General features: G+C 32.8%; 2 protein-coding genes and 1 long non-coding RNA gene across 7 annotated transcripts; 2 read left to right on the top strand and 1 right to left on the bottom strand.

Annotated features, from left to right (window-relative positions):
* The first annotated feature begins 10,112 nt into the window (after positions 1–10,112).
* LOC133706261 (pyruvate kinase, cytosolic isozyme-like) lies at positions 10,113–12,926 on the top strand. Its single transcript, XM_062131756.1, has 3 exons — positions 10,113–10,506; positions 11,237–11,698; positions 11,950–12,926. The coding sequence occupies exons 1-3, from the start codon at positions 10,252–10,254 to the stop codon at positions 12,760–12,762; spliced, it is 1,530 nt and encodes a 509-aa protein (XP_061987740.1). The 5' UTR covers positions 10,113–10,251; the 3' UTR covers positions 12,763–12,926.
* Positions 12,927–13,626: 700 nt separating this feature from the next.
* On the bottom strand, positions 13,627–16,055 carry LOC133706263 (E3 ubiquitin-protein ligase SIRP1-like). 4 transcript variants are annotated; one of them, XM_062131758.1, is made up of 3 exons: positions 15,856–15,974; positions 15,609–15,719; positions 13,627–14,824 (listed from the first exon to the last, which is right to left on the bottom strand). In XM_062131758.1, the coding sequence occupies exon 3, from the start codon at positions 14,812–14,814 to the stop codon at positions 13,807–13,809; it is 1,008 nt and encodes a 335-aa protein (XP_061987742.1). In that variant the 5' UTR covers positions 14,815–14,824; positions 15,609–15,719; positions 15,856–15,974; the 3' UTR covers positions 13,627–13,806. The 4 variants fall into 4 exon arrangements, with proteins under 4 accessions (XP_061987742.1, XP_061987743.1, XP_061987741.1 ...); XM_062131759.1 differs by having other exon boundaries at positions 15,609–15,656; positions 15,856–15,973; XM_062131757.1 differs by lacking the exon at positions 15,609–15,719 and having other exon boundaries at positions 15,856–16,055.
* A 7,675-nt stretch (positions 16,056–23,730) lies between these two features.
* Positions 23,731–26,837, top strand: LOC133668076 (uncharacterized). 2 transcript variants are annotated; one of them, XR_009833627.1, is made up of 2 exons: positions 23,731–24,386; positions 26,255–26,837. It is a non-coding gene; the product is annotated as an uncharacterized LOC133668076 (long non-coding RNA). The 2 variants fall into 2 exon arrangements; XR_009833628.1 differs by lacking the exon at positions 26,255–26,837 and adding an exon at positions 24,536–25,025.
* Positions 26,838–27,200: the final 363 nt, after the last annotated feature.

Genomic DNA, 27,200 nt, shown 5'->3' on the forward strand with positions numbered 1-27,200 from the left:
ATTAGTTTTTTTTTTATGATTCTAAAATTGAAAGGGCTGAAGGACCAACTATTGTAGTTGTTTCTTCAAGTGGTGTGATTTTCTGTAGTGAAGAAGATTTTACTAATAAAGATATTTTAAATGCTTTATCTGATAATATTTCTTGTATCTTTTATAACATTAATTTTTTTTTTTTTTGAATTATGGGAAGCACTTGAATATAAATATAGTATTAAAAGTGGCTTGATTTTCAAATAGTTAATGGAAAAGGTATTTCTGATCAAATTCATTTGCTTGAAAATAATATTTACAACATGAAAAACTATTTTTTTTTTATTTTTCATGCAAAAATTCATCTAATAGTAGTTTTAAACAAATTTATTTTTTAAATTTATTTTTTTAAAACTGTAATAGGAAAAACTACCATAATATCACACATTTTTTTTTCCTGTTTTTTCTAATAAAAATCAAGGCTCAAAGCCGAAAGAAATTATATTAAGCGGGGTCGAGTAGACCCAACTAGGTCATAGAATAAGATCAAATACAAACCCATACGAGGGTCATTTATAATCCAATTATTTCTATCTAGAGGATTCATGGATATATAGGCCTAAATTAGCTAGCCACTATGCTGCAGCAGCATTAGCTTCACGAAAGGCATGTTGAACTTTCACCACCCACTCACGTGCCAGAAGTTCCTTTGCTTTGATGATCGAAGAGAAATTTGCATCTACTTTACCATATTCTCGAGTTATGAGATTCACCACAAGCTTGGAGTCTAACTCGAGGATTCATTTCTGAAATCCCAGCATCCAGGCCAATTCAAGCCCTGCAACCACTGCCTATAACTAGCGAAACCCTTGATCCACGAACCAAACTCATTCCGAGTTAAGCCTCCTGCGCCTGCATATATGCCCTAGGTTTCCTTTGCTACTTCCATCTAAGTTTAACTTTGTTAAAGAAATATATGGAACTAATAGTTTAAGTTGTTAGGTTAATTTTTAATATATAATTTATATTACTTTTTAAAATATATTCTCAAGTAAAAAAAATTTGAACTTGAAATATGTACAGGTCTACACTATTTTGTGTTTAATTTTTATCAAATAAATAAAAATAGTAAGATTTGAACTCATGACTATTTAATTATTAAAATTTTGATATCATCTCTAAAAACTTTTTAAACTTAATAGTTTAAGTTTTTAAATTAAATTGATTCTTTCGTGTGAATTCAATTTCCACCCCACCAACTGTACTTGTTTCTGGTTCTTTGTCATATATATCCGTGACCTCTACATTGTTTTGCCACACATCATTAGCCAAGCTCTTGATGCCAGCAATGGTGCTCCAAACAGGCACATTATTTCCATCAAACAAGCATGCATTCCTGCCCTTGCAGACATACCAAAGTGCCACGCTAAATGTGAAAGACCAGGGCACGGCATTGGATGAACTGCACATGGATCCCAGGTTGCGCTTCAGCCACGGTAATAACCCAACCTCAAAAAATGTTCGTCTACCTCTTGCTTCCACCAACTGTAACCAAATCCGCTTGGCAAACAAACATCCTCTCAATGCATGTGATGTTGATTCGAGCTCGAGGTTACATAATTCGCATGCCGGGTTATTGGTCAGATGTCTGCGTGCTCTATTGCCATTGATCATCACATTGTCATGAACTGTTAACCAAAGGAAGGTCTTGATTCTTTCTGGTCCCTTCCACGTACCTCCAAATCAATGTCCAAATAGGCTCTGAAGAACGCTGGTTGTTCATTGAAAAATCATGTCCATTATAAGCAGATTTCACGTTGAAAATCCCACTAGGGGAATCAAGCCAATAGACTTTGTCACTATCAGTCACGTTGGAAGGAGGGTACGTAGGCTAGCCAAAGCCATAAACACTTGCATAGGGAGAAGGTGAGCAAACAGCTCCCATCACCACTGATTGTCCTGAACCATATCTGCCACTTTAGCATTAACCAACACATCTGGGATATCAGCCATTGTATGATGAATTAGCCACCCATATCCATCTAACCATTTGTCTTTCCAAAATCTAATTAACTTGTCTTCCATTTCCTACTGACCAACCCGTGCCTTCTATAATCTGGGGCCACACCTTACAGATGGCCTTCCACAATGGAGAATCTCGTCCTCTCGCTTGAATAACTGGAACCCGATCTTTAGTCTCTGTATATTTTCCTCTCAAGAACCTTACCCAGATTTTATTAGCTTCATAAGAACGCTTTATTCATCAAATGCGTAATTCTGATGTTAGTTTATATGCAATGTATCGAATTAGTTGTTACATGTGTGATACTATTTTATTTTTATAAAATATATTTAATTTTATTGAATAAAAACATTATTTATTTTTAATATTTGTTTATATTTAATTTATGAATTTAATATTTGATAAATAAATCTAGAAATATAAAGTCCACATAACAAAAAATATTTTACAAAGAAAATTATAAAGATATGATAATTATAAGATCTTATTGCATCAAAGTATTATTGTTCATAAATGTTTCTGATCAATGCTCTCTTAATAATAAACATTTATATTAGAGTTGTTGAAACTGGTATATATTATGTTATTTTACAAGAGGAAGCAACTGATTTAATAAGCTGAGATATGAGGATATCTAAAACTAATATATAGATGCTTGTCAGATAATACGTACAATGAACTGACCCGTATGAGAATTTCATATGGAAATATATATCACATGTGTTTATGAAAAGGCTCACATGACGGTTGTATAAGTGATTCTTAGACTTGAGATCACTAAGTTATGTTATATAGGGGGTGTTATATTTTAATCTTGTTACACGTTATCTTGGTACAGGTAACAAGGTTAAGTCAAATCATTTATGACTTTCTTTGTATTTGGGGATCATAAATGATGCACTTGATCTTCAACTATAAATTAATTAATTATTGAATTGATAATAAATTAAATTGTTTAGTTTATTTAATTCTATTTATTTAAAATTATAATTTATATTTGGACCAACATATTAGAAACATAATGAGTCACACATAATAAGAACCATTAGTCAGAAATTAAAATGAGATAATTAATTAAGTGTGACTTGATTAAAAATAATTTTAGAAATTAAACACTAAAATGTATTTAATTCAGGGATTATGATTCTAGTCCTAAAATAATCAAGTAAGGACTTGATTGATTAAATTTCTATAATTATCTTTAAATAATATATAGATATTATTTAAGAGGAAAATAAATATTTTACAATTTGTAAAGGTTTTAGGATTCCCTATAAATATAAAACTAAGCCTATTAATTTGATGATTGTTAGTTAAATAAAAAAATTATATAAATCACAAAATTAGAGCTAACACTCCAAGTATAACAATCCATCTCGTCTAAATAAGAATTTAAGAAATTTTTTACTAGTGGTTCATGTGAATTACTATTGGAGACTAAAAAATTATATGATTTGTGGTTTGCGATAACCAAATCTTTAAAAAATTATTTAAAGTAAAAAAAAGTTAGATCTTCAGGTAATAAATTTCTAAATAACTTGGATTTATCTAATAAAATTCTAGAAATTCTTGAATATTATTATTTTTTATTATTTTCGCTGCCCGTATAACTCGAAGAAGGATAATCATTCCATTATACTCTGAGACTCTGAGTGGTGATGTCGTTTCTATACACTTCATCACAAGATCAACGAATTGACTAGGTAACCCCGCATCCATCAAAGTATCTCTGATGAAATCCCATCTAAGTTTGTCGTAAGCTTTCTCCAGGTCTACTTTAATAGCCATGTAACCCTGTGTTCCTCTCATATTCCTCATCGAATGAATAATCTCCTGGGCCATCACTATGTTATCTGTGATGTTTCTGCCCGGAACAAAGCTGCTTTGTTTAACAGACACCAGGTTAGGCATTAGAGATTTGAGCTGATTAACAAGAATATTCGTCACAATCTTAAAGTTGACGTTACAAATTCCTATAGGCCAAAATTGATTTAAATATTTCAGCTTTGGCACCTTTGGAATTAACACGACGAAGGATTTGTTAATATCTGCCATATTTGTCTTACCTTCGAATATCGTTCTAATGAAGTTGCAAACATCTGAACCATCTATATGCCATTGGGATTGATAAAAGTAAGATTGATATCCAGCAGGCCCTGTGGCTTTATATGGCTTCATGTCAAACAGCCTTCTTAATCTCCTCATTAGTCACCTAGCTAGTTTAGGAGCTGAGAGCGGCTCTCATGATCAATAAGAGGAAAAGCCCCTAACAAGGGAAATCTCTAACCTGAACCTTCCTATCCAATGAAAAAAATCTTGTAAAACTCTACTGCTATAGTTCTGAGCAATTCTTCATCCCATACGCACTGATTATCGACCCCTTTCAAACAACAGATTCTATTCTTCTGCCCCCGATGACTGCTTTCATGTAAAAGTACTTGGTGTTCTTGTCTCCGAGCAAAATTCATTGGCAACTCGATTTCTGATACCAAAAGACTTCTTCCCAAGTTAAAATCTTGTTGTACTCGGCCGTTAATTCTGAAATAGCTTCTATGTACACAAAAGGAAGAGCTGAGGTATAGTTTGAAGGGTACATTCAGAGTAGTAGAGATGTAGCTAGTTGGGATGATTTTACAAAAGGAATTTGTATGAGATTCGGTAGCAAAGAAGATGTGGTAGAAGAATTCAATAAATTGACACAGGAGAGTGGAATAGAAAAATACATTTAGAAGTTTGAGGAACTTAAATCCATAATGACTGCCAAGAACCCTACATTACTAGAATCTTATTACTAAAGAAGATGTAAAGCCTATGTTGAAGATCCTGAAGCTTGTCACGTTGATGCAGGCTTTTGAACAATCCAAATGGCAGGAGGAATCAAATCTTGCTATGGCTAGGAGGAATAAGATGGTCACAAGATCAATGGTTCCAGTTAGCACTAGTAGATTGACAAACAGTCAACCTTAGAAGTCTTACAATCCAGTTAAGAATGAGGCAGCATAAAGCTCAAAACAACCTCAAGAGTTTGTATATGAATAAAGAAGGTGATTGAGACAGTGTTATGAATGTGGAGAAAAGTAGAAGGGTATACATTTGATAGAAGGCAATGAGGAGGAAGATGATGAAATTGTGGAATCTTTGGAAGGTAGCAACAAAGAGATTGATGCTGAAGATATTGAAGAATATGGCCTATCACTGAATGAATTGGAAGAAAGCTATGCTCATAATACAATTAGGATTGGAGGAAGCTATCTTGGAAGAGATTTTGTAATCTTTATTGACAGTGGGAGTACCCACAGTTTCATTAATTAATGTTTTGTCGAAGAAGTCAAGGTAACGCTGAAAAGAACTACTACATTGGCTGTCACAGTAGCCAATGGAAGTGTGATGAAATGAAATGCCTGCTGCCCAAAACTTTCATGATTTATGGAAGGATATCAGTCTCAAGCTGATCTAAGATTGCTAAAACTAGGGAGATGTGATATGGTATTAAGAGTTGACTTCATCAAGATGAAGATTTCTTTTAAGAAAGAAGGAAGAACCATTGAGTTAAAGGGAATGGTTGAAGAAGCTAAACTACATGTGATGGTTGCAACAAAGGTCCACAAGAATCCTAAGGAGGCTATATTTGGTTTTGTTGGTCAACTGTTTTCTTTAACAGTCTCAGAAGAATCTAATAAGAAGACAGTAAATGCAGAAGTGACAACATTATTGAAAGAATTTCAATCTGTATCTGCTGAGCCAAAGACTTTACCACCAGAAAGGAAACTTGATCATAAAATCTCTCTTATTCCAGGATCTAAACCAGTAAACATGGACCTTATAGAAGCTCTTTTATTCACAAAGATGAAATAAAAAAAAAGTTGGTGAAAGAGATGTTGATAATTGGAGTTATTCAACAGTTGCAACCCCTTTGCGTCTCCAATTCTCTTGGTTAAGAAGAAGGATAATACATGGACATTCTGTTTGGATTACTGGCAGTTGCTAGCAATTTTGGGTGATCAGTGTTGGTTTAGTTGCATATGTAGACTACGTCATCTTTGATTTGTTGTTGAGCATGCCAGCATGATTAATAGATTTTTTAAAATCCTTTTTCGTTGAGATTAATGCCCTTTCCGCTCCATGTTTTTGTCCTTAGCAGCTGTTTGTTTGTTGCTTTTTTTATCTGGGCATCTTCTCTTCCATTTTCCCCTGCTGTTTTGCTGCTCTGTTCTGCTCACTTCGCACCAGTAACTGTTGAAGCTGCGTGGCATTGCTTCAGCCATTTGGTTAGGTTGCACTTTGTTGTATTCTTAGAATGGATGGCCAGCCAAGATTTTGTTCTTAATGAATCCTCTACAACACCATGTTCTTCTATCATTGAATCAGTTTTGTTTGCTTACTGCATAAATGGCATCCTCGGTATCAGACAACATGCATCACTTCCATTGTTTCTGGCTTAGTATGCACGCTCTGCGAGATCTCTTATCTTTTCTTCCCACGACCCGGTCCAAAACTTGAATCACAGGTCTAACAGATTAACTTGCATCAACCCAAATATTTGTTTAAGCTCGAAAAGACATCATTAAAAGAAAGTCGAGGTTTTTCTATGGACCGGACTAGGCCCGGGTCGGCATGCCGGCCCCACCCAGTCGGGTCTTACAACTAGGATATTAACTCCTTGCTGGTATTTCAAGCCTTTGTGTTAGGTTATGATTTAACACGAGTTAAATCATAGCTGTTTAGTTTTAGCCAGACTACCATTGTTCTTCAGCTCAGTATTACCGAGCTTTTTATTTTGATAATGGATATGAAAATCAATGGTCCAAGTTGATCATACAAGCCACCGACAGAGGATTATACCTTATGCTTCTTTAGGGTGGTGCAGCACTCGATTCCACCAATCATTAATTATTATTACATGAAAGATCAATGGACATTAGTCTGTGAAGGAGAAGCTTTCTGTGTTTTTTTTTTTTTGGAAGAAGAGAAGCTTTCGGTGTTTGATTATATTCTTTGAATTTCCTCTTTTTTTGTCATCCAAACATCAAGGAAAGAATATTGGTTTCCCAGCTTTTCCTCTCTTCTTCCATATTCTCTTGTACGTGCAATGTCCTTAGCACTTTAAAAATTCCTCTAGGGAATGAATTTAATATTATCGAATGAGTTTTAGATATAATTAAAAGGGATTTTTTAAAAAATATTTTGTTTAATGTGAAGGAATTCTTGTCAAATATTCAAGATTTTACTTAGACGGCCTTTATAATTTCACATTTCACTTTGATATTTAAGAAAGGTTATTGTAGTTTATCCAAATTTAAAAATATTTAGCAGAATATATGTTTTAATATCTAGGGGTGATCATTTTCGGTTTGATTTGGTTTTTATTAAAAAATAGTAACCAAACCAAATTTTTTTTAAAAAAAACCGAAACCGGTTCAAACCGACCGGTTTCGGTTCGGTTTTTAGGACAAAACCGGTTCAAACTGGTTTGACTCGGTTTTTTTCGGTTTAGATTCGGTCTGTTTTTTTTTTGTGTCAGGCTTATAAAACCGAAACCAAACCAAATTGGTCGGTTTTTTTAAAATTTTAATCTGTTTAACCAGTTTTTTTTCACGGTTTGTTTTTTTTGTTATTTTTTTTTGTTTTCTCGGTTTAATTGATTTTTCAATTTTTTTACTCACCCCACTAATATCACCCTCAGAATTTCCACGTTATATATATACAGAATAATAAAGAGATAAATTTATTTATCTAGAGTGCTTATCAATTGATATTAGTAAGTAATTAAGTTAGTAACATAAAATAATTATTAATTAATTACATAAATTTTATTTTCTTTTATTTTTATTTGATTTTGCAATCCGGATATCTCCTAGGGCTAGTTATCATATTATAATTACACCTCTCCACACTAAAATTAGCGATTCATGGAATTAGGATTACATGGTACGTAGACACTAGAATATATAGTGAAATGTACTTTAGCCATATTTTATTATTAATTTAATTTTGGGAAAGAGGAATCCAAGGGTAAAATATACTTCAGCTTTTCTTTTTCTTGTTATTTTAAAGTTTGGGAAAGACGAATTAATCCAACTCACAAATTAATTTTCTCTTTTTATAAAACAAATGAGAGGAATTTTCTCCTTGTACACGAAAAAAAAGTAATTTTTTCTTTCAAGATTCTTTTCCTGCTTTTATATTTTTATATGCATGAACGGGGCATGGCTAGCACTAGTCTATTAGTCCGCTATACCGCGAGTTAAATAATTTTTTTAAATTATAAAAAAATGTTTAGAGAGCAAAACAAATTTTGACTTTGTTATTAAACCGTGCATGATGAGTTAATTTTAAAATCTCTTAACTTAATTATTTGTCTAACTCGAGTTTTAAATTAAATCGTATAGTTTATTTCCCAACCAATCCAATATTAAAGGATAAAATTAAAAAAAAAACTATTAAAAATAATTAAAAAACCAAAAACAAAAAAACATATTCGACTAGTAGGTGAACTCGTCAAACCTATTAATTGGGTAAGTCGGGCTACCACATCAAGCTTATGAACCAAATTATGGACTCCAGTGACATTATAATATTTATTTTCCAAAACTATTTTTAATATATATATATATAATCGTAAAATAAAACATCAACCTAATATTGAGATGCTGTAAAAAAACAAGTGATAAATGAAGATCAAAATATTTAACATTGCAACACGAGTAATTTATCTTATTGTGTTTAATGAATTTCTCTATCAAAATAAATTTGTAATAGAAAAACACATAAAATTTATAATAGAAATCAACACGCACATAAAATTTATTGAATTAAAACAAAAAACAATGCAAGGCTACTCACATAAAAAAATCTTATAAAACAAATCAATATTAAAAATAAAACAAATATAATCTATATAAAATTAAGAAAAATCACAAATGAATCATTCATAACTCTTTAAAAACTAAACACGCTCAATATCATTAAGAAAATCATCACAAACTAATTAAAACATAAACACAAAATTTATTTGAAAAAAAAATCAACAAATGCATTATTTCTTTTAAAAAATTCAAAATTAAATATAAAAAATCAGGTCAAGCATTGCTAGGGCCTAGTGAGTCAGGCCTAGCGTCTGGCCTACTCACAGGCCTATATTTTTTTTAAGTTTAATGGGGTGGACAACGTGTCGTCTGCCTCATGCATCGGGAAAAAAAAACAAATCGCATGTCGCCTACATCAGCAGATAACGCATCGTCTGTTCATCTCATAATCTAGCCACTGTGGTGGCCGGGGAAAAAAAACAAATTCATGACCACGAAAAACATTAAATTGCCCTTAAACCTGAAATGCACCCGAAACAAAAAAAACTTCTCGAGTTCAGATTTGATTTTTTAGGTGTTATCAAGATAAAAGAAAATACGTAATCTTAACTCTTCTCATCATATGAAACCATTTAACAAAAAAAAAAAACAATTGTGTTGGTGTTCAAATTCCTCATCAATGAACACTTTCTCTCTCTAAACTGAAATCCAATGACCTCCTCTCTCTCCTCCAACAAAAAAAAAAGTGAAAATAAGTAAAATAAAATTTGATATCAAAATTGAATTTTGTAAAATTAAAAAGAATAGTTACCTAATAGCTAAAATAAACAAGGGACTCAAATGAATTTTTGACCGAAATTTTCAATTTCATTTATGTTACTCGCCTTTTCACTTTGGTTATCTTTCTTTTAATTCAACTATCCCTTATAAAAAAAACACATAATTAGGCTCTAATTTGGTCTTAAAAGGGCTTAATTGTGCAACAAAAATATTCAAGGATCAAATTAAAGATTTTCAAAAATTACACTATTATAATCCATTGAGAGAGTAAACAGTGTTTTAAACAATGATTAATATCTATTTGTTTGTCCCTCGAGAAATTGTTTTCCTAAACAAGCAAAACAAAATTTTAGAACTTTTCTCCTTTTGTTTCCTTGACTCATAAGGCATACTAATTATTCTTTTTTTTTAAAAAAAAAAGGGAATATTTCTTTATCTCCCTCGTTCACAAAGAGTTTTAAATTGTTAAACTTTTATTAATACCATGAATATTGGGACTAACCAGCAAGTAAAATCCTAGCCTTATATAGACACACACACAGCCCTTAGCCCTTGTCCTTACCATTTCTCCAACTAAAAAACCCTCCATAAACCCTTTTAGACTTCCACTACTTTTGTAGTAACATAAAAATCTCTGTTTTCGTTTTCTCTGCAAGTTTTTAATTAGAGACAATGGAGAATGTTCTGGGTGGTCAAAGCTTGATGGTAGGGGAGGACAAGAGGACGAGAAAGACGAAGATAGTATGCACGTTAGGGCCACAGTCAAGGTCTGTTGAGATGATTGAGAGGCTTTTAAGGGCTGGCATGAACGTTGCTCGCTTCAACTTTTCGCATGGAACCCATGCTTATCACCAAGAAACCCTTGATAATCTTAGGACTGCCATGAACAATACTGGCATTCTCTGTGCTGTCATGTTGGACACCAAGGTGCCAATATCTCTCTTAACTCCTGTTTTTTTTTTTTTCCTCCATTTAATGCATTAGCGTTTGTTTATAGAAATTTTTTTTTATTTCTTAATGTTTCTTGTTTTAGGGGATTAGAGTGTTTTTTTTGTTTTTTCTTTGAATTCTGTTACTTTGTTCCTTAATTTTCCATGATAATATTGCTGCTAATTTGATGTTAATTCTCTTGAGATTCCCATGTGAAATTTACATTAGATTATTAACATTCTTTTTTCTGTGCCCAATATCATCAATTTGATGTGCTTCTCTCTGTGGGAATTACTAATTTTTTCTTTAGGCCAACCCTGTCCCATATCATTATTCTCAGTATAAACTTCCTTTAGCCATTGTTTTAGTACAATCAATACATATGGAAAGAGACAATGGAATGCATGTTTAGTTCTACATAATATGTTCTCTGCTTTTAAAAGAATAAAAACTTGTCGATTATGTGTGAAGCTTTGCATAATTGCATTTGGGGGGATAGGCTGCATAGGGAATCAATGTTCTTTTATGGTTATTGGATTTGGTTTGCAAAAATATCTTCTACCTTGGATGCTGCCCTATTTTTTTTTCTCAATAATGAGTTAAATGTCTTTATTTTGCCATGAGATGATTTAAAGATCATACTGAATTTTGCCAGCTATTTCTGAATTCTAGTGCAATACTTGGAACTTGACTGACTATGAATATTCTCAAATTGTGATGAGTACAGGGACCGGAAATTCGGACTGGATTCTTGAAGGATGGGAAGCCTGTGCAGCTCAAGCAGGGCATGGAGATACTTATCACTACTGATTATAGCTTAAAGGGTGATGAGAATATGATCTGTATGAGCTACATGAAGTTGGCTGAAGATGTTCAGCCAGGAAGTGTTATTTTGTGTTCTGATGGCACAATTTCACTAACAGTTTTGGCTTGTGACAAGGACTCAGGATTGGTCCGTTGTCGCTGTGAAAATTCTGCTGTTTTGGGTGAGAAGAAGAATGTCAATCTTCCTGGAGTTGTCGTCGATCTCCCTACCTTAACAGAGAAGGATAAGGAGGATATCCTGAAGTGGGGTGTCCCTAATAAGATTGACATGATCGCACTGTCCTTTGTTCGAAAAGGTTCAGATCTCGTGGAGGTCAGAAAGCTGCTAGGGAATGATGGAAAGAACATCCTTCTCATGTCAAAGGTAAGTTGATAATATCTGAATCTTATGCCAATTTGCCTCTAGAGTTAACTTTCAAAATGGGCCTTAATTTTCTCTGTTAGAACTAAAGGGTGACTTCTTAGGATTTAGAATTTTTAATTGACACAAATAACATAGAAATGCCTACATAGTGACTCCATGATGATTAGCTAAGAACAGGCTATATGCTGCTGAGTTACAGTCTTGAAGCAAAACTATCATCAAATTGACCTTTTGGTTCTATATTTTGGCAGGTTGAAAATCAAGAAGGGGTTGCTAATTTTGATGACATTCTTGCAAATTCTGATGCATTTATGGTTGCACGAGGTGACCTGGGAATGGAAATTCCAATTGAGAAAATATTCCTAGCTCAGAAAGTGATGATAAACAAGGCCAACATAAAAGGAAAGCCTGTAGTGACTGCTACTCAGATGTTGGAGTCCATGATCAAGTCTCCAAGGCCTACTAGAGCTGAGGCTACGGATGTTGCCAATGCAGTTCTTGACGGTACTGATTGTGTGATGCTCAGTGGAGAAACTGCTGCTGGAGCCTACCCTGAGCTTACTGTTCAAACCATGTCTAGAATATGCATGGAGGCTGAGAACTTCATAGATTATGGGCATCTTTTCAAGACAATTATGGCAACAGCTCCTATGCCTATGACCCCATTAGAAAGTATGGCTTCTTCAGCAGTCAAGACAGCAAACACCATCAAAGCAGCATTTATTTTAGTTCTAACCAAGGGTGGAACCACAGCAAAGTTGGTGTCTAAGTACCGACCAAGCATGCCAATTTTGTCAATGATCGTTCCAGATATTAGAACTGATTCCTTCGAGGGGTCATGCAGTGATGAAGCTCCAGCGAGGCATAGCCTTATTTACCGGGGTCTTTTGCCTGTTTTGACCTCAGTATCAGGAAAGGTTTATCATAGTGAGTCCACTGAAGAAACAATTGAGATGGCCTTCCAATATGCGAAGATGAAGGGACTGTGCAAGCCAGGAGACTCGGTTGTAGCATTGCACAAGATTGGTACTGCTTCTGTTATCAAGATCTTGCGAGTGCAGTGATCATATTGTGGACAGATTGGGTTGAAAGATTTTACAGATGATGAGGCATCTAATTTTTTAATAGTTTATCGTCAATTTAAGTGATGTTGGAACAATGGTAAGTAACTGAATATTGAAGAGAGCATCTTCACAATTTTGGCAATTTATTTTGTGCTCTGCGTAGATGCATTATGAGTTCTGTTTTTCCATGTTTCATTAGTTTTTCTTCACCTTTAAAAAATATTATTGGCCTATTTAGTAGTAAACAGTTCTAATCCCAGAGGCCAATGCAATGCTGCATTGTTTAGTTTGGAGCCAATCCAACCACAACGAGAAAAGGTTCCGTCAAGTCTGACGGTAACAAATGAAGCGCAGCAACTCAAGCAATCAACTTTTTAAAAAAAGTGTTGTCTGCAGTGGCATCTCATTCTTCTGGACAGATCTTTCAAGAAGTGAAGAAGCAGCGTCAAAACCTGCGGAATTCTGAGAACTCCTTCTCTCATTTCCTTAAGCTCCAAGGCCCAAAATTCAGTAGATTTCTGAGTCTGCAGTCCTAGTATCAGGTGAAAGAATTTGCAAACCTGAAATGAGCAGCATCAACTTTTCTCGCGAGCCTAATCTGTCTTTCTATCTAACGAACAAAGACAGAGACGAAGACGGCAAAGGAAAAGGAGGGACTTGTAAGGTCTCTGTCATTCGGTCAAGCAGATCATCAGCTCAGATTTAAAATCTAGGATTTAGAACTACCTAGGGAAACAAATTACATTCTTGCGTTCTATGTGCATGTTTCCCCTTTACTGTTCTAACCGCAACCAAACAAGACAAGATATTATTTATTAGCAATTCTCTTCTGTGCTACTTGTCAACCAGACTGCCCAAATCCAATTCCAGAAATCTAGTTATATGGAATCTTATCATCATGTGTCAAAATTGCTTACACAATACAAAAAGGCACCAATATCATTACTTCATTTACATATGGAGAGGGTACCATTTTGCTAGGATAAGATGGCAATATACAGAAGAAAGCCAAGGAAACAGAGAAAGGAACAAAAAACCAAGTGTTCAAGTTTCATCGGTGAAGGAAGTACTTCCAGGCATGGTAGTCGACGAGGGTGCTGAAATAGAACTCCCGCCATTTTGAGATCCTGATAAAGGAAACAAACCATCAAAAGGCCATGAGATAGGGACCCAAGTGTTTCTAGCATCGTTGTTCTCCATTGTGTCTGCGTCACTTCTCCACTGACTTACTTCAGTCTTGGAATCATCTGAGGGCATTAGGAACCTGCAAACTGGGCAGGAACTATGAAGTTCCAGCCATGGAGCAATACACTCTCCATGGAATTTGTGTTTGCATGGCATCTCCTTTGCTTCAGATCCAATCTCAAACTCTTCCAAGCATATTGAACACTGCAAATTCTGATTAATGGAAACTGTTGGCATTGCTTTAACTGCTTCTTTATTTGCTGGAGGAGTCCCGTAACGGTTAGGACCACTCTCAGCCAAATGATGTAGCAGTAAATCCACACCAGGTCCTATAAGGTAGTCCCGGAAAGAACTTGACACGTTTTGAATTGGGTTTTCAGCTTGGTTCATATCATCGGGACTCTGAAGAATTATTGCCTCTTCATTAAAAGGATTAACCAATATCAAAATGCTGCTGCTGCCAGTGCTCTCTCTGTCATTTTCATAATTCTCTGCTCCCAGATTAAGATCTTGAAGTAAGCTCTGGACTGAAGATGAGCTTCTTCTACCCCTTCTCCGAGGTAAAGACTCAAAGTCTAGTTCATCATCTTCATATGGTGAACTGGGACTGCTAATATGTTCTTGAGCTGTACTTCTCAAACCAGAAGTGCCTAAGCCATCGGTAAGGTCCAGTAAGATTGTATCCCAAAGAGAGAATACATGTTCAGATCCTAAATTAAAGCCACTGTTATTGACTTCTCTCGTGCTGCCCATCTCTTCCAGAAAACCACTATCACAAAACGGGCATTTAATATCAGCTTCCGTTGCCGGGTTCACCATCTGAGAACACATGTGACACCAGTACTGATCCACCATTTCAGCCTCCATCTCCCTTTCTCTGCACAGCATCCAAATAAACTAAACAATGAATCAAAAGAAATGAGGACAAGAATCAAGCAACAAAAGAAAACAGAACATCCTTCTCAAAACAACTTGCTAGAATCTCCAGGAGGTAAAATCCTATATTCACATCTAGAGCACTTGTTTGTTTATCCTATCATGGATATATATCTAAAAAGTAGAACATGTTCAATCACGATGATCCAAGAAAAGGGGTATAACTCTTGATAAAATTAACAGATTGACCCCTTGGGACACTGCCAAAATTAGAATCTATCTCTATTATTTAAGATGACATCTATATATGAAATGATAAGGATGATTTATGCCCCTAACGCCCTCTTCACTTCGTACAAATATTTAGCAGAATAAAACATACAGAGAAACAACTTGCTATTCTTTCATATGTCAAGAAAGTGAGACAGATTATTTTTCCTCAAGACTAAAGAAAATCTTACTGCAAAGATCCTCTCAAATACACGCATGAAAAGAACTAGAAAGTACACTGCCAAGGATTTAAGACAACAAATCAAATCCGAACTCCATTGAACATTACCAAAGATTGAAAAAGAGAACAGAGCAGTAGAAAAGAACGGGGTAGATTAAACGGATTATCAGAGGTGGGAAAAAGAAAAAGAAAAAAAGAAACATGAACCTTTAAAGTTCAAACTAAGAACCTTTAAACTACATCAAGCTTGGATTGTTCGCACTTTGTATATGTTGTTCTCAACCAGCACCATATATAATTCACAGGAAAAAAAAGAAAAAGAAATGTTCTGTACCTTATGGATGAAGAAATATGGAAGTTCTTTACACACTAACAAGTATTGCTACAAGGAAATGGCAACAGATTATTTATTAATCCTTCAGTAGTTTCCATCTGTTACAATCATCTTTGAGGTAGCAATGCAGATTGGTTCATTTTGTATACATAAAACCATCCTTCAATTCACTTTCAAGACTAGCAACTTACCAACAAAACAACAGAAACAAAAGAAGACAGATAAAAGGAAGATTGCTTTTTATCACCTTGTGGATAGAGGAAGTGGGTGGTGATGATGTTTATCTTCTTGATCTGCTGTTTGTTGGAAAATAGTGAAGCTAGCTGGTTGGTAGAGAGAAAGAAGAGAGAAAAGCAATGATGTTCTCTCTTTTTTTTCTCTCAACTTCATGATTTTGTCTTTTTATTTTGTAATGGATCGTGGTGACTAAATTAACAGCAACTTGTTATTTTCTTATGTCAAGTTTTGCTGCTGTTTCTTTTCTTCTAAGTGTGTGGTCCATTGGGTGGTGTCAGCTCGTTTTCTCATGAGAAAGCTTAACACCTCTAATATGGTAGATTGGTGGAAATCAATCAACACCTTGATCTTTTGAGATTTGACTAAGGACAGATAAATCCCAACATTTGAAATTAGGCCACCCTATGAAATTTCAAATGCTTGGTCATTTAGCCCGTCAAAATCTGCCATGCTATGGCTCTTTTTAAAAGTCAAAGGCTTCAAGATTCCCAGTTTCGTTTACTTCACGTATATATATTTTTTATAGAAATATCCTACATGATAAACCATGACATGCTGTTGATGGTAAGAAGGGAAAAACAGTGGGACTGTGCTAGCGCCCCAGAAAATAAAATAGTCAAACAATACAGGCCAAAGTGTGGAGCGAATAGCAGTGCAAAGCCCGAATATGCAGGCCTACACTTGGAGAACACCCTTGCGTAGGCATGGGAGATCAAGACTTGAAGTTCTCCAGGCTAGAATAAGAAACTCATTCCAGAACAAGGCCAGTGCATCTGTGCAACAACCGGTGATAAGATGACAGAAGATTAACTGCAAGATTATTGAAGAAAACCATCCATTGTCCTACCAAGCTATATCTGCAGGTTTACAGCATCACTTCAATGTCAGACTGAGAAATCATTACATTCAAAACGGAAATCAAGGATTCGTTATTGATTCTTGAAGTGAATTTTCCTTGTGACTTCCATCCTGATACCTGTTCCAAAGGCTGGTAGATCATTGAAGTTTCCAGAGTGCTCCTAAATTTAACTAAAATTCTTGTTAATTATAGATAACACTTGCAGAATGCCCGCGCTACGCTGCAGGCGCCACAGATTATTATTTAAGGGAAAGCCTAATAAGAGAGTGGATGTTCTGGGGCACTCGGAAAGATATGCGGCCATTGTATTTTTTTACAGAACATCGGGAATGTAAGCTGTTTGTCTTGTGATGTGCTCACCATTTATGTGGGCATCAATTGACACATTTTATATCGCCAAAATTAAGATGATGTCTGAAAACCAGAATATTTATATAACAAGTTATTTAGTTTGTGGGTATGGTTAATGAAGATATCTAGGTGAATAATTTTTTTCTTTTTAGCTCAGAAAATATCAAATTAATGGTAAAATTCTAAATATTTATAAAATTAGTCTCAATCAGGAAACTTGAAGATACTTTGATAATAAAATCATTAATTTTATGGGAAAACAATAAAAATCTTAAAAGAGTTTTAAATTCCAAAAACAAATTATATTTGTTCTTATATTTTATGATGATTAATACTTTGAAATAAATGTAAGCTTTTAAAAAATAAAAAGATTCTAATCCCTTACTTAGATGGTTCAGGAGGTATTTATACCTCCAAACCTTGTTATATTTAGAGAAGGGAAGGACTGAAAAGTCTTTTATTTTTTATTACATTAGTGATGGACAAATATCTCTTATATATCATTAATGAGATAGTAAGTATGGTATGTCTTTTAAAATTTTTTTGTATATTTATAAGTGTAAAAAAATCATTACCTCATATACAAATGATTCTTATACTCGTTCTAGAAGCAGGATTCCTTAGTGGACACTCAAGACAAAAGATATAACATGATATAGGTTAAAGGGCATGATGGTTCTTCAAATCGTTATACTTTTAGTTTAAATATTCATCTAGACTCGTATTATCTTGGGTTCAACTAACAACTGAAGTCAAGTATGTTGAAGCTGACATCTCACCAGGTTCATGTTTCTTTGGGTTCAACTGACAGTTGAACTCAAATATATTAGATTTGGCATCTCGTCAAGCCTTTGTTTTTTCGGATTCAATTGATTAATCTAACTTAAATTAACGGACATGATGGTTCATCTAACTCACTACACTTTCAATTTATATATTCATCTAGACTAATGTTTCCTCAAGTTTAACCGATGGTTGAACTTAAATATATTTTTTTGAGTTTGGCTAATCGTTAAATTTAATTATTTTAAGTTTGACATCTCACAATACCCATTTTATTATAGACTTTCTTAAGTCTTAAAAAAAATAAGCTAAAATAATTATCTCATCACAAACATAATAAAGAGAAAAAAGGATTGAATGGTGGAGTTTCTGCGATTGTCAAGTGCTCATATATTGTTTCAATTATAATTCCAGCAGGCCCAGATAGTGCGAAGAAAGTTTTGTGATGAGACGTGCTTTGCAGCCAAGTAAATGACATGCTAACAATTTGTTTTAAAAAGTTAAAAAAAAAAAAAAAAAACCCTTCGAACCAGAAGCTTTTGATAATTGTTTAGAGTCTAGAAACACCTTGTTATTCAAAAATACAAGTTGCAGCATTCATATGAGCGTGTTTAGAAGGGTGATTGTGGTTATTTTTTAAAATATTTTTTATTTAGAAATACATTAAAATAATATATTTTTTATTTTTTAAAAATTATTTTTGATATCAATATATCAAAATGATCTAAAAACACCAAAATATTATTCCAAAAAAATATTAAATTTAAACAGGGATTTATTTTTGCGAAGGTCACAGAACTCAAAAGGGCACAGATTTTCTACATTTGTGATGGCCTTCCTTGTTTTCAATGCTTTTTTGGGTCAGATAGTGGCTGATCTGAAGCGTCTTTCATGGCAAGGCTGCAAAACTTGTAGAACATTGTGAAGAGTTAGATTACTTGTGCTTCTAGGAAAAGAAATATGAGAAAATAATATATAGTATTGAAACGATATGATTAGATATAATTCTAGGTATAATTATCTATCGCATTAACATTATAACAAAATAAACTAAAAAGAAGGGTATAATAACAGTGTCATTTACGGAAACACCAAAATTGTGATAGTAAAACATAAAACTTTGTCCTGGTTGATAGGGTATTTGGGTGTTTTAATTATTCTTTAAACAGTAAAAAATATGAAAATACTCTCAGAACCAAGAAAATTAGGCCCTTATATAAGGATTTTTTTTTTCATTTTCAACTTCAAATGCATAGTTAAGTTACTAGAATGCCCTTGAGGTAAAAAAAAAAAACAAAAGCTTTGGTCAAGAGTCATTTTCATCATTTTAAACCTTGTATTTTTTGTTATTATTAGATTTAATAGTTTTACCAACAGAATTTTTCCGTCGGCGTAAAACACATATTCTGTTAGTAATTAATTTACCGATGAAATCACCGACGAAAATGATCCGTCGGTAATTTTTTATCCGTCGGTAAATCCGTTGGTAATAAAAAAATAAAAGTACCCGCTTTATTTTGTCGGTATATCTCTCGGTAATAATTTTTTTATTACCAACGGATTTACCGACGGAAATTCCATCGGTAATTATTTAAAAACATTTAAAAAAATTATTTTATAAAATTATAAAATAATTAAATTAACATAAATCAACACTGTATAATATATACTCAAAATGCTTGGAAAAAAAATAAGAAAATCAACTCAAACAAATTTGCAACAAATAAATAAAATGAAAAAATAAATTCAATTAAAAAAATTCATATGAAAAAAATGAAGTTGCAATTGCTAAAAATTTAAAAATCCTATAAATAAATCAACTAAAAATTGGTCTCATATGAAAAAACAAATCTCACAACAACATTTATACAATTATTAAGAACAAAAACAATTAAAATAAAATAAAAAACAAATATAGTGAAAAAAATCATGAAAAAAGAAGAAAAAAGAAAAATCTTACCTTAATGTAGTTGCAAGTGAAGCTAAGGAGAGAGAAAAAATTTCGTAAAGCATATTAATTAAAAAAAACTAAGAGGATAAAAGAAGAAAGAAGAAGAAGACATACCCAAGTATGGAGGAAAAGAGAAGGAGATGAGGACAGAAAAGAAGAAAAAAAAATAGATATTGATGTTTTATACATATATTGAAGAAGAAGAAGTAGTAGAAGAAGAATTATAAGAAATGAGTCTGTCTCTTGTGAAATAAGGGCATTCAGGCTTTTTATTGGGGCGCGTTAGCGACGGATTTACCGACGGATAATTGAATATTAATATTTTTTTAATTATTCCGTCAGTAATATTTAATTTAAATTTTCAATTTCGTTAAAAGTTTTCAGAAACTGCCAACAATTACCGATGATTTTTCAATCCGTCGGTGATTCTGTCTGTAATATTTAAATGAAAATTTTAAATTAATTGATTTTTTTCAGAAAACCGCCAAATAACACCGAGGACTTTTCAATCCGTCGATGATTTTATCCGTAAAGAACAACAATTAACAGTGCAATTGGAAGGTGAACAATTCTGGAGCTCTCTGGAAAATACCAACGGAAAATTCTGTCGATGATTCCCTTTATAATTGACATGATGAACAATGTTCACAGTTTACCAATGGATTTACCGACAGATTTACCAACGGAATTTAGTCCGTCGGTAATTCCGTCGGTAAAAATCATTTTTTTTTGCTTTGTTTTAATTTTTTTCCCATGGCAATTCCCTCGGTATACACTGAAGAAATAGTTTTGTCGGTAAAATCTCTCGGAAATTTACCGACAAAAATATTCCCTCGGTATTTTCATTTGTATTTATCGATTTTCTGGTACTGGTTATTATTAAGTGGGGTTAGGGGAAAATTTTTAATTTAATATTTAAAAAATAGCTGATGTGTACATTGCACCACGACGACAACCAAATAGCGTCTTCTGAGGTAGCATCTGAATCTTCTTGGTGACCTCTCTATGACTACCCGATGCGTGTCCTGAACAAACCTCTGGTCTGTTGCTGAAAGCCCCCCTCTTTTTTTATTCTATCTCTCCTCCTTGATTTTAATGCCTAGCTTTTCAAATATTCAAAATTACCCCTCAATTTGTTTTGCCTTTGGATTTAATCCCAATTCTTTTAGTTTCTAATTTTTATCCTTGGCTCTTTTGTAAAGTTTTGATTTTTTTTCAATTTCATCATTCTATCATAATTTGTCATGTGTTGTTTATTTATACTATAATCCTCATTCTTCTGATTTTTTTATTTTTTTTCTTAACTCTTTTGTGCAAATTTTATTGGTTTTTAATTTCATCTCTTAATCCAAAATTATGGTGTATTATCTTTTTCAATTTAATCCTCATTCTTTTGATTTTTTTTATCCTTTTGTTAAAGTTTTTTCCCTTTTTGATTTCACCTTTCAATTGAAAGTTTTTTTTATTGCCTTTTAATTTATTTTTTATTCATTTTTATCCTTGTTCTTCTAATTGCTATTTTTTTTTATCATTTTGTATTTTTTTTTCCAATTTCATCCTAAACCTTTGATTTGTTAGGGATTGTGTTTTGTGTTTTTTTTTAATGTATAATGCTTTCAGTCCAATGACTCAGGTCACGAGTTTAGAAAGTTAACACAGGTCAATATCTTTTTTTTTTGTGGCTTATTTTCTTTTTCGGATTTCATCATTCAATATTTTTTTAAAATAAATTTGTGGTATTCTTCAATTTTTTTCTGTGTATTGTCCCAGTCTTGTGGAATGGGTCATTGGTTTTGCGAGTTAATTTACGTTAACTCGCTCTTTATTACCCATGTTAAATATCTATCATGCTAGCTTTAGTTGACTTAAACTAGTTTTTTTTGTCAAGTTTTTTATACTTACAAAGGTTTTTTTTCCATGTTATCATGGTCATTCTTTTTAAATAAAAGAATTGTGAGTTTACTATCATCACTTTTTTTTTACCATCTAATTAAAATAAAATCAATTTATTTGACTTGGTCAAGACTATAACTAAAGTGTTTTATCTTATTTATTTAAGCGTGTTTGCATCAACTAAATATCAATTTTTACATAAAAAAATACATAGACCCAAGTTTAGATACATCAATTATATTATAATCCATTATATAAATTCTATTAGGGTTTGTTGTCCAAGTTTTTTTTACATCTCTTTTCTCCTTCTCTTCATTAGTTTTCTCTCTTATTTTACTATAGTTTTAGAGCTTGGTTTCTAAAATCTTTTAATCATTAGTCATTATATCAAAACACAACTAGTTTTCTAAAATCTTTTAACCTTAAGGGGTGTAGCTCACTGATTAAGTTCTAAATTTGCTCTCTATAGGTTACCAGTTTGAATCTCACAAATCTCAGAACCACTGGAGGCTTACATGGTCGTTAACTTCAGGGCCCGTTGGATTAGTCGAGGTACATGCAAGTTGACCCGAACATCAACATTAATTAAAAAAAAAACACAACTGATATATTTGCAGCAACAATCTCTATTTTTTTTTCTTTTTTCAGCTCCTCCTACGACTCTATACTATTTCGAGTCTATTATATAATTGCACCCATCGTTACTTCAGAAAACATGTTCTCCAAAATCAAAACTTATGGCAAATCCCTTTCCCTGCCATCCTCAACCCTAATGAAATTTGTTCTTGTCTCTATCAACCCTAATGAAATTGGAAGTCACAAGCTTCAACATGCTTACCACTATCTCTCATAAAGTTCATGGTCAACCCTTTCTAATTTGCGAATTATTTAAATCCATAGATGATAGCATCAACTATATTTAAATAAGAAAACAACATTATAAATAAAAATAAAATATTAAAAACACAAACGCATAAAAGATATCCTATATATAAACTCCATGCATATTTATTTAAAATTATTAAGATACAAATATTATATAATATGATTTGATGATTTTATATAAAAAATATTTGGTTGAAAATAATACGAGTGTAGATAAAATATAATTTAACTTCTATATTAAAATAAATTTTTAAATGACTCGAAAAACCTTGAAATAGATTGATCAATTAGAAAAAAAATTCAAAATAAATCTATGAATTAGAAAAACTTGCAACTCGCGCCTCAGATAATGAGATTGAGATAATCTTATAAAAAACAAATCGAAATAAATTATAAAACTCAATTTTTAATAAATATAATATTAAAAAAAATTATTCTAATAAACAATACTTTATGAAGAGAGGAATAATGATTTCCCCTCTCCAATTAGTTCTTGTTAATCAACTTTGATTATGTATAAACTTTCCATTAATTACCACTAAAAAGTTAAGAATCCAACTATATGTATAAGAGCATGTTTCCATCTATATTCTATATATAATAGTAAAGTAGAAGCAATTTTTATTGAAAATCAATTAACCATTCAATTAAAATATTAGAGTGATATGAGAATTAATGATTATTTTTCATCTTTAATTGAATATATTATTTTTATTAAAAAAATAATTTTAATTACAGTTTAATTAAATATATTATATATAAAATCAAATCAATCATAACTAAAAATAATTTTTTTATACTTAATTTTTCAAACTATAATGCACAAAAACAAATACCCTCTTGATGCTTTGATGTTGTGTTTTGTATATGAGTGGATAATCCAGGGTTTTAATGACGTCAGCAAAGTGTTTTTATTCTTTTATTTTTCTTCAACACAAATTGCTCCAAGCGCCGGGCCGTTCTGGTTTTTACAGCTATGCTAGCAACAAAAAGTCTTTGTGATGATTTGATGCAAAGGAGACATGTCGTTCCAAAACACGTGGTACGTAGTTTTATCACACGACATGTCATGCACTGATCTGATTAGTTAGTCTGCCCACAATCCTACTTCCCATAAATACCCTTGCCATTAAGACGGAACATGCATTAGACTGAGGCAGATACTAACCAAACTCAAGGGTATTTAAGAACTCACAAAAAAAGAAGACAAGCTAGGTTATCTAGCTAAAAGAGACACTATAAAACCAAACTAAAACCCTAACGCTAAAACTTAACTACTTGATCTTATCTGAGCAGGGATCTGAACTCTCAATCAAGCCAAAACCCTCTCTCTCTTCTTAGAGCCACCCTCCATGTCGCCATGTCTGCTGGAGGCTCCGCCATTGAGCAAAGAGGGGGAGAGATTTGGTCTTTGGTCATTTTCGAGGTTCGATTTCTGCGATGAAGACTGCCTGCGGTCAGAGCCCGATCTTTGTTCCTCGATCGGGCAGTGATGGCTTCGCGGGCTAACCCCCAACCATCAAAAGTTTGTTTTTATGCCTTTTCTTAGATATCTAATCTTGATTGATCCTTTTTCCTTTTTTTTGACACTGTTACTCCACGTGCTATATTATGTATATAATATAGAAAAATAATTATTTGAAACTAAAGGGTTTTTTTCTCCCGCTTTGTTGCCCTTTGTTCTTGATTTTTTTTTTTTGAAAATTCAAGCATGTATGTATTGGAATTCAATTCATTTTGGAGTCCTGTAATCTATTGTGTTTGTTTTTGTCCAAAACAGTGTAGCTCTCTGCTGCTCGTTGCTCAACATCATTTGCAGGTTGTTGTTTCAGTGACTCTATGTTCAAATATCGGAGACCTATTTTTTACTATATTAAGTTGTGAAAACAATCGTGGGTTTAAAGTGTGATGAACTAATGCTGACGTTCCTACACTGACATTGAATCTCAGCATTCTCGTGGTATGTAGGTGTGTTCTATCGGTGAAAAACAAATTTCCTTCGCTATCCTGCAAACCATGTCTGTTAAAGTTGGGAGGGGAGAATATATGGCTATGATGGAATGTGAAAACCTGCGTAGTTGCAATTATGTAGCAATTGAGGAATGAAATCATCCACCATTTATATTATGACATGTTTTTCAAACTATTAAAATCATCTAAGCAAGAAGGATAGGATATTAATAATGGAATATTAGAAGGTAGATTGTATTTATTAAGAATTCACTATGGACGAATTGATTAATTGACTTTGCTAGCTCTAAGTCGTAGGTTAGTTGTGACTTGGACTTTTAGATTGTGCCTGTATGATGTTGCTATATCTTGCAATAGGATATGAGATTATACATTTACGATGTTAATATGTTACTTGTAAAGATAATTTTTATGTAGATTTGATGTATCGATTTATTAATAGTCTTGGTCAATAAAGATAAGACAAATAACAATTTCAATCTTCTTAGCTGGTGACTGGGAGTGACATTTTTTTTGTCTTCATGCTTTTTATTAGTTTGGTTTATGGATTAATAAGTAGATTAAGCTTACACAATAATTTGTTAAGTGTTATGAACTCATAATTTGACCTAAAGTAGTTTGTGATAATAAGGTAATTGTTGTATTTATTGAGATTGACTTGTTTAGATCTTGCATGTATTGTAATGAGTTATAAAAAGATAATGACAAACTCAATTTGATTAATGTTGGCCATTAAAGATGGGTAAAAGAATCTGGGTGTCTTATCTCTCTAATGTTTTAAAGGTATTGAAAAAATTTTCAGAAGTTTTGAATATACATGCCTTTTAGTTCCTTATAAAGGCATAGAAAAAGGCATCAAGTAAACCTATACATTTGGAAATGGCATTAGGTTGAGGTGTCATTTTCACCATTGATATTTCTCAAATATTGACTATGATGAATTCCTGTTGGCCTGTAGTGTTATAGTGTTGATATATTCTATTATCAACATGTATATGTCAGTAGGTATGCTAACATGGCGTCAATAAGTCAAACATGTTGATTGTCATATTGATATTTATGCTGACATGGTAGCATTTTTATTGATGTTGATAACCAAAATGTTGTCTTGTTAATCTCAATGTTGGTAAAACTACAAACATTGACCTTTGCATTGACACTATATCGACCCTTGCTCAACAAGTTGTGGTATATAAAGATTTTTTTAAAAAAAATTATATGTTTTGGTCCCTTTAGACAACCTTTGAAGGCATTGCAAATGACATTGAAAACTAGGCATCGGATATGTTAAAATGGTAGTTAGTAGATAAGCATTTGAACTTGTCATGTCAGCACATCAATTCATGTGGCTAATGATATATTGTCTTGTTAATCATTACATTGGTATAATTGTTGAAATGGACTTGTTGATGTGACTTTACATCAACACCATCTCTTTGGGGGCATGCTTTATGTGGTTGATTGGTGAAAATTAAATTACTTAATTATCCTATGTTCACTGATGTGGAAGTGGAGGGCATTTGTCTAAGATGAATGTGAAGATTTGCTAACTGTTGTTGCTTGAGTTGATAAATTAGATTTACGTAATAATTTCTTTATACGTGTAATTTAAAAGTTGACTATAAGTAGTATTTGAATATTAGAGAATTATTTGCATTTAAAGTTGACTATATTTAATTATTGATGCAAATAAATGAAATTTCAAATGTTTTCCAGCACTAGTAGCTAAAGGCAAAGAACACAAAATAGGCTGTCTGCATTAGCGAAGAGGATGACAAAGGTCTAATCAAATTTCTGTGCACCTGGGAAACCATCCATTGCTGAAGAGATGCCTTATTATGTTTCTGTACTGTTGATGTTCTCTCATCATGCTTTTCTTAGCTGTGTCCAGCTGATGAACCTTATTGCTCTAATCCTGCAATTCTATTTTAACGAGAGAAGGATTTCTGAACTTTACAGCATTTACATGTCGTTAACAGCAAAACTTATTAAGCTGAACCAATCATTTCCAAAATTTTTAGATTGTTTCGCTATTTATTTTTTTAAAAAAATTGTGTTATTTTTTAAAAATCATTTTAAATGAGCAAAAATACTCATTTTCTTCACATGGATTTATTTTTAGTGGAGTTTTTTTTAGTGGAGTTTTTTTTTTTTTTTAATCTTTTGAATTTATTGACCCCCGTTAAATCCTCTATTTATAGGTCAGTTGATGAGTGACTTGTAAATATGTTTGACATAGAACTTTCTTTGATGAAATGTGTCCCTCTAATCCAACCAGTTGATTTGCCTGCTTTGTTTACATTCCCTGTAGAGACTGTTTTTCTAAGACATCAAACCAAATGCTACAAGCATAATAACTTGCATGAAAAACATACCAAAACTTCAGTATCAAACAAAGGATAACACATGGATAATCATTACTTCGACAAATGGAAGTGTCCAACATGGAAATATCAATTTTTTATTTCCTCCTTTTACCCAATTCATGCTCTTTACCTAACTCATGTTCCCACATTTCTATTGATCCACAGCTTAATTGTTATGCAAGAAAATTGCATGCTTTGGCTACCAGGATGGGCTTGTGGTTTTTTTTATTATTATTATGTTTAGGGAAATGGGTGTTAAGATGGAATTGTGGATGATGAATTTTGAGTATTCCTTC

Source organism: Populus nigra, chromosome 11 (genome assembly GCF_951802175.1).
Source record: "Populus nigra chromosome 11, ddPopNigr1.1, whole genome shotgun sequence".
Lineage (NCBI taxonomy): Eukaryota > Viridiplantae > Streptophyta > Magnoliopsida > Malpighiales > Salicaceae > Populus > Populus nigra.